The sequence below is a fragment of the Rana temporaria genome, chromosome 3 (assembly GCF_905171775.1).
Source record: "Rana temporaria chromosome 3, aRanTem1.1, whole genome shotgun sequence".
Classification (NCBI taxonomy): Eukaryota; Metazoa; Chordata; class Amphibia; order Anura; family Ranidae; genus Rana; species Rana temporaria.
In genome coordinates, this window is record NC_053491.1 from 42,275,378 (window position 1) to 42,283,425 (window position 8,048).

The 8,048-nt window shown below is 51.5% G+C and overlaps 1 protein-coding gene across 1 annotated transcript; it reads right to left on the minus strand.

The window, feature by feature from the left end:
• Positions 1-2,193: 2,193 nt before the first annotated feature.
• On the minus strand, positions 2,194-4,995 carry TLNRD1 (talin rod domain containing 1). The gene has a single exon (XM_040342456.1). It carries the CDS (start codon positions 4,744-4,746, stop codon positions 3,670-3,672), a length of 1,077 nt encoding a protein of 358 aa, XP_040198390.1. The 5' UTR covers positions 4,747-4,995; the 3' UTR covers positions 2,194-3,669.
• Positions 4,996-8,048: the final 3,053 nt, after the last annotated feature.

Below are 8,048 nucleotides of genomic sequence, written 5' to 3' on the forward strand. Positions count from 1 at the left end.
CACAAGTTTAAGTCCCCATTCACACCTGAGCCAACCTGTTCCTGAAGTGCAGCAGCACTCAAGATGAAGAATTCCCAAAGGGCCCACTCACACCCGAGCAAGGTGTACCTTGCTGCTTACTGCGTGACACGATAAAAGTAAATTAGCTTCTTTGGGGCAATATAGACTCAGGGGAGAGTTACTAAAACAAATGGACACAGAATCTGGTGCAGCTGTACATGGTAACCAATCAGCTTCTAGGTTTTAGCCCCTGTTCACGTAGGGGCGATTTTCATGTCAAATCAAAGCCTATTGCTGGCAACCGCACTGACGGAATCGGTGCGACGCCGACTTTTCGGCACCACACCGATTCACAAAAGTAGTTCCTGCACTACTTTTGGCGACTTCCAGGGCAATTTCAATCGACATCTGTGCATGAACCCGCATAGTGTCTTTTAAATCGCCCCCAAAGTCGCACTGGAATTCAAAATGAAATGCAGGTTTGATATCGTGAGAGTTCAGCTGAACTTGCACGTTTTCAAACCCGCCCTCAGTGTGAATGAGGGATTATGGTGGAAATCAGCTTCTGTAATACAGGCTGCATAAGAAAACCCTCTAGAATTGCCTGGCTACACTCACACCTGAATAGGGACCATCATGTCAGCATCTTACTAAGCAAAGAGTTTGAAGGAAGCCCTGTTCATTTGACGCCCATAACCAACCATTCTCAATTGTTCACTACCAATGTAGCGGGACAAGAATATTCAGGGAAGATTCACTAAAACTAGTGCAGCCGTGCATGGTAGCCAATCAGCTTCTAACTTCAGCTTGTTCAATTAGGCCGGATTCACACTAGTGCGGTGCGAATTTCAGCTCTCTTATAAGAGAACTGTTCAGCAGATCCACTGCGTTTTAGCTGCAGATTAGCTGCGAATTTGGAGACCTGGGAGAGGGGAGGGGGGGAGTGTATTGAGCTGAATGAGACAAATCTTGAAGAGAAATGAACACATCTGTGAATCAGCTGCGTGCCCATAGAAGATAATGGGCCTGAATTTTGCACCCGAGCCGCACCGCAATGCCTAAAATGCGCACACGTTTTTTTGGCAATGCGCAGTGCGAATGCATCGCACATATGTGAACCAGCCTCATTGAAAACAATGTATTTAGAAATGTTCTGCTTATTGGATGCGGTTTAAGCCGCACTCAATTCGCATAGGTGTGAACCCGGCCTTAAGCTTTGACAATAAAAACTGGAAGCCGATTGGTTTCTATGCAGAACTGCAGCAGATTTTGTACTCTCCAGTTTTAGTAAATCCCCACCTCTAGTGTCTGCTATAGACAACAAGAACAGTTCTTCCTTCAGAAACAAGGTCTTTATTTCAGAATATTGGAAAAAAATAAATTGGTGCCATCAGCCTCTAAAAAGGAGAATTAAATCCAGAAATGATACATTGTATCCTGATAGTAGATGACAGAGGCTCAGCCCTACAATGATATGGTTTGATGTCCATCTTTAGAAGGTTAAAAATGAAGCCGTCTCCACATATGAAGAGACGACAAATTTTGAATGAAAATCAGCCTAGGTTCACATTGGAGCGATTTGTCATGTGATTTGAGAGATCAAATCGCATGACAAACCGCAGCCTATTGGCGGCAATAGCACTGTTCCAATCGGTGCGACACCGATCTTGCAGCACCGCACCGATTTGCAAAAGTAGTTCCTGCACTACTTTTGACGATTTAAGGTGCGACTTCAATAGACATCTGTGTATGAAGCCACACAGATGTCTATCAAGTAGCACCTGAAATCGCGCTGACCTTGCTACTTTGAAATTGTGCCACTTCAAGTGAAGTAGCACCATTTAAAAGTAGCATCAATGTGAACCAGGGCAAAATTGGATAAAAACAAACAATGCTGTTATTTCAATATTGGTAAGCAATGCACCAGAATAAAATGTCCCGTACTTCCCACACAGGAACTTCCCATCTCCAGGGAAAGGGGGAAATGCTTCCGTGCACTGAAAGGGTTACAAGCACATTTGTGTGTAGGGGACCAGGTACAGCAGTTTCTTACTAGATCCTCTTCTCCCAGGTGGCGGACAATCCCTTGACGTCCTTGGGTCCAATGCAGGGCTATGGGCTCTACTATGGACTTGAAGACACAAGAGGATCTGTGACTGCCAGTGCATAAGGGAGAAGCTGCAAGGACTGGTCTTACAACCAGGAGGGAGCAGAGGATCGGGTAAGTAAAATTGCTTCTCCCAGTACCCTACACAAGCATTTAACCCTTGAAGTGCAGGGGAAGTCCCTCTGCAAGGGAGCATTTTTCCCTTTCCTGGAATTCCACATTAAAACATTAAACCACTGAGCTGCGGGATGGAAAGGACACACACTTGTGATTTATGTGCAGGTCTACACATCTGCATTGGAACAATTTGTTCTGCACCCCACCACCCTCATCATACCAACATAGGCACAAGTGAATTCACTTTGACAAGTTCTCCAATCTCATGACAGCATCCCAATAGATATGAGCTTGGGCGTCCTCTGAACCAATCTCTAACCCGAACGCCAGCTTTTTTGCAACTCCAACAAGCTGCCTGCCGGGACAGCACCCAGACATTGCGGGGCAATAAATCACACAGCCCATTGGAGAAAAAAAAAAAAAAAAAAAAAGCAGTAGAGAGGAATATGGAGGATGCCCAAGTTCTCCTCTCTATCAGGGCACTTTCAGATACTAGTCCAAACGCACCTGAGCGATCCCTCTATTAAGCGGTCACCTGTAATGGGCCAATCATAAGCAGCTGAGGGATCACAGAGGTCTGTTTGGACTAGGATCCCAACACGCCCTGGTAGATGTGAACTTGGGCATCGCCCAACCTAATCCGTAAGCCCCAAGTTACACTAATGTGATGCATGAAATGCAGCTTTTTTTCTTGCACTGCAAGCGATCTCCTGTGGGCGTCAATGAAAAGTTGTCATCCCAAAAGCTCTCGCAAAACGCAGTGCATTTGCTTGAACTAGATTGCATGGGTATGAACACCCATGTGATCCAGTGCAAAAAAAAAAAAAAATTCATACAAATGCAGTGTGAATTTAGCCATTTAAACGAATGGGCTCAACTTACACTGAACAGAATAACATGTGATTTGCACAGGAATGCAATGCGATTCCTGTGCAAATCACATGCAATGTGACAGTGTGAACCAAGGCTAAAAAGGGAGGCCAGCTTTTTTTGGACTCCCAATAAGCTGTGAGCCGGGTTAGCTGCCAGGACTTGTGGGTGAGGAATGAAATCTACAGCTACAGCTCACGGGAGTGCAAAAAAGTCGGCGCTCGGGTTAGAAAAGAGTTTGAAGAACGCCCAAGTTCATGTCCACCAGGGTGTGTAAGGATCCTAGTCTAGGCCCACCCGAGTGATCACCTGTGCTAGGCAATTCATAAGCTGCAGGGCAAGAAATGCCTCAACTGCTCAGGATTGGCCCAGTACAGCGACAGCTTCCTGGTGGGATTGGACTAGGATCAGAACACACCTGAGCTCATCCCTAACCTCCACCATGAAGAAATGCAACGCTCCATGGGCACCTCCAGGTCCGAGGACACTCGGCCACCTTCATATATTACGGGCTTTTTGCGTGTGAACCAACATTCTTTGGTAAGATGAAGGGAGGGCGTTTCCCCCCCCCCCATTCAGGGGGACTTCACAGAATTGGAGTGCACTGGCGGCAGAGTCCTCGGAGACGACCTCTCTCTTAGGGCCTGAGATAACAAGTTGCAGCCGTCGGAGACGGCGCAGGCCGAGCTCCTCAAGCGGTCCTTGTAGTCCGTCATCTTGCTGCTGCCGTCAGAATGCTGGGCTATATCCCTGAGGCACTGAGTCAGGAGGACGCAGGCGGATACCACGCTCATGGCGCCCCCCAGGATGGCGGTCTGCACGGCCTTGCCCTCTTGGTTGAGCGTGGCAGCTTTGCCCAGGAACTGGGGCTCGGTGGCGAAGCCGACCAAGGCGTGGACCGCCTGCACCAGGGGCCCGCCGAACAGCACGCAGCGGTTCCTGGAGAGTTCGCTGGGGGCGGTCTTGACTTCCTTGACGCAGGCGAGGAGGGCGGTGGCGCTGGTGCTCATGCACTTGACTCCCAGCTTGAACTGCTCCTTGGCGAACTTGTCCCGGGACTTCTCGCTGGCGACCACGCTGGCGTCGGTCAGGATCTTGAGGTTCTTGGAGACGTTCTGGGAGATCTCCAGGAGGAGTTGAGGGGTCAGGTCCTGGAGGGTCACCGTCCTGAGCAGGGCGCAGCTCTGTTCCACCTCGTGACGGCAACGGGTCACCCGGTAGCGGTCCACCAGGCCGGGAAGGGCGGCGTGGGAGCCGGGCACCTCTACCGCCGCCAGGTACGCGGCGTGGGCAGACAGTTCCACCAGCGACACCACCAGGTCCCCCATCTCTTGCAGGCTGTCCCCCACCTCAGCGAAGCGGCCCATGTTCAGCTGGCTTTGCACATCATGGGTCAGGATGGACAGACCCTTGGTTCTGGCGATCACCGTGTCCCGGCACTTCTCAAAGGCCTCTCCCAGCTGAGTACCGGAGCTCTCCGGGGGGTGGACGGGCCGGGGCTCGCTGGACAGCAGCAGCAGATCGGCCACCAGCTGCATCTTGGCCTTGCACTGGTCGCAGATGCTCAGCAGCTTCTTGCGGGGCTGGGAGCCGCCCGCTCCGGAGGGCACCGAGGACCGGGCGGAACCGGAGCCGCCGCCACCGCTAGCCATCCCGCCGGGGGCAGCCGCTCATTACTCTGCGGGATCGCCGCATCATCCCCGACTGGCTCTTCACGCCTCGACCGGCCTCATGGCTCCTCGGGGTGACCGGAGAAAGAAGCGGAAAGGACGGAGACCCGCCCAACACCAGCTGTCTCTTCCCGGCCCGGATAAGGAACGTGGGACGGCGCCGCCCTGTGACGTCATCCCTCCGACAACCAAGAGGCGGAGGCAGCGACATCTAGAGGGCGAATGGCGGTACTGCAGCGCACAGCGGGCGCTGTGATTGATGAGCTAAGAAGCGTTGCCAGGAGACACGTGCGGACTGATCTCACCAATCGGTTTCCGCTGCTTTCCCGCCTTTTCAGTTCCCTCAGATACATTTCTACAGATCAATGTCTTGGCACTCTCTTTCGTCATATATTAATTGTCACATCATCCATGTTAAAGTGTAACAAAAGACAAAACCCTTTCTTTTTCATTTGGGATAGAGGCCCCTGTCACCATCTCTCCCATTTGGGAAATTTCCCTTCACTTCCTGTCCCATAGCAAAAACAGGAAGTGAGAGGAAATCACTCCAAAGCGAAGGAATACCAGGGTGTCACTAGAATAAAGATCATACCTGGAGTTCAGTTGTAAGGCTTGGTTCATACCTATGCAAATAACATGCAAACAGAATGGCTTTTGAAGCGGTAGTAAACTGCTAGAAAAAAACACCCCTACAAGACAATAGCACAACGTGCTAGTATGCATTGCATACTAGCACATTATGAAATACTTACCATAGGCGCCCGTTCACCGATGAGGGGGGCTGACATATTCCCCCGGCGTCTCTTCGGGGTTTGCGGGCTCCGGAGCTGTGAGTGGCCAGACCACTCCCGCGCATGCTGACCCCTTAATGAGACCCTCTGTCTCTTGGCTTCTGGCCGGTCTGTTTTGACCCCTCAAGGATACTTCTGTCTTGTGGCTGGGCCCTTTGACCCCCTCAATGAAACCTCTGTCTTCTGGCTGGGCCCTCTATGAGACCTCTGTCTCGTGGCTTCTGGCTGGGCCCTTTGACCCCTCGATGAGACCTTCTGTCTCTTGGCTTCTGGCTGGAAACCTCAGGTCCCTCGATGAGACCTCTGTCTTGTGGCTTCTGGCTGGGGCCCTCTGACCCCTCAATGTGACCCGCTGTCTCTTGACTTCTGGCTGGGCCTTTTGACCCCTTAATGAGACATCTTTCACTTGGCTTCTGGCTGGGCCGTTCTGACCCCTCAAGGAGACTTCTGTCTTGTGGCTTCTGGCTGGGCCCTTTGACCCCCTCAATAAAACCTCGGTCTCATGGCTGGGCCCTCTGGTCCCTTGAGGAGACCTCTGTCTCGTGGCTTCTGGCTGGGCCATCTGACCCCTCGATGAGACCCCCTGTCTCGTGGCTTCTGGATGGGAACTCTGACCCCTCAAAGAGACCCCCTTCTCTTGGCTTCTGGCTGGGTCCTCTGGTCCCTCAATGAGACCTCTGTCTCGTGGCTTCTGGCTGGGCCATCTGACCCCTCAATGAGACCCCCCCTGTCTCGTGGCTGGGCCATCTGACCCCTCGATGAGACCCCCTGTCTCGTGGCTTTTGGATGGGCACTCTGACTCCTCAAAGAGACCCCCTTCTCTTGGCTTCTGGCTGGGTCCTCTGGTGGTCCCTCAATGAGACCTCTGTCTCGTGGCTTCTGGCTGGGCCATCTGACCCCTCAATGAGACCTCTGTCTCGTGGCTTCTGGCTGCGGCCCTCTGACCCCTTGATGCAACCTCTGTCTTGTGGCTTCTGGTTGGGGCCCCCTGACCCTAGGTGAGACCTGTGGTCTCCAAACTGGGTGCCCTGAGCTATCCTCATATTTAATTATATAATGACCCTGCACACCTGTCAGTTAGCCAGATTGCAGGCGTCTAGCAAAACCCAGACACAGGATTGACTGTCCTGATCCAGAGCTACAGAATCTAGAGAAAGCCCAAAACACAGCTTTCCCCACTCAAAAATGATAGTTCTGTACCTTGCAGTAACCCTAAATGGGAACCCTGGGTCAAATGTTCCTATATTCTTACAGTGACAGAGCCTTCCTCTGTCACAGTGTTCAGGTGTTTTTGGACCTACAGACTTCAATGGGAACCCCTGTAAACATGACATATGCATGTTTTCGCATGCGTTTTTACACCTCTAGAATTCCTCTATTATAGAACCGCTCTTCTGATTGACCAACCCAGGATATAAATTCCCAAAGCATGATACCATACCTCCCAACCGCCCCAGATTCGCCGGGACCGTCCCGGGATTTCAAGTAAATCCCAGTGTCCTGTGAATTTGGGCCGAATCGCGCAGCTGCTGTTCCCAATTTGACATCTGTGTGGGCGCGGGTCCCCTAATTTACACTGTCTGCCTTCAGGGACAGACTCAAGCACCCATACAGATAGTAAATGGGGATCAGTGTCTGTGCAACCACTGCATCCCAATTGAGATGAATGGGTCTGCCTGCACGGGGATACATGGAACACCTGTTTGTTTGTAAAAAAACGTTTTTATAAATTGTCATACTTACCTGCTCCGTGCATTGGTTTTGAACAGAGCAGCACAGAACCTCCTCTTCTGGGGTCCCCTGCTGGTGCACCTGGCTCCTCCCACTTCTGAGTGCCTTTATAGCAAGCCACTTGCTATGGGGGCACTTGTGCGGACTTGATCTTGAATCCATAGACACACACAGTACAACTTGACCCTGCCCCCCTCGCTCCTCACAGGCTGTGATTGACAGCAACAGAAGCCAATGGCTCCTGCTGCTGCTTCCATACCCATTGAGGAGAGAGAGGGTGGTGCTCTCGGGCCCAGCACTGAATCAAGATTGGGCTCAGGTAAGCATTTAGGGGGGCTGGTGGGAGGTTTTTACCCTAAGACCCCTTTCACACTGAGGGCGTATTGCAGGCGCTATAGCCTCCAATCCGCTGCTCCATTGTCTCCAGTGTGAAAGCCCCCTTTGAGCGTTGCGCTAGCAGGACGGTAAAAAAAGTCCTGCTAGACCAGGGGTTGACAAATTTGCTTGGAATCTAGGAGCCAGCTAAAAAAGTTAGGAGCCAGAAAACGCGCCCCGTCCCGAGGAGCTTGCGCGCAGAAGCGAACACATACGTGAGCAGCGCCCGCATATGTAAACGGTGTTCAAACCACACATGTGAGGTATCGCCGCGATTGGTAGAGCGAGAGCAATAACTCTAGCCCTAGACCTCCTCTGTAACTGAAAACATGCAACCTGTAGATTTTTTTAAACGTCGCCTATGGAGATTTTAAAGGGTAAAAGTTT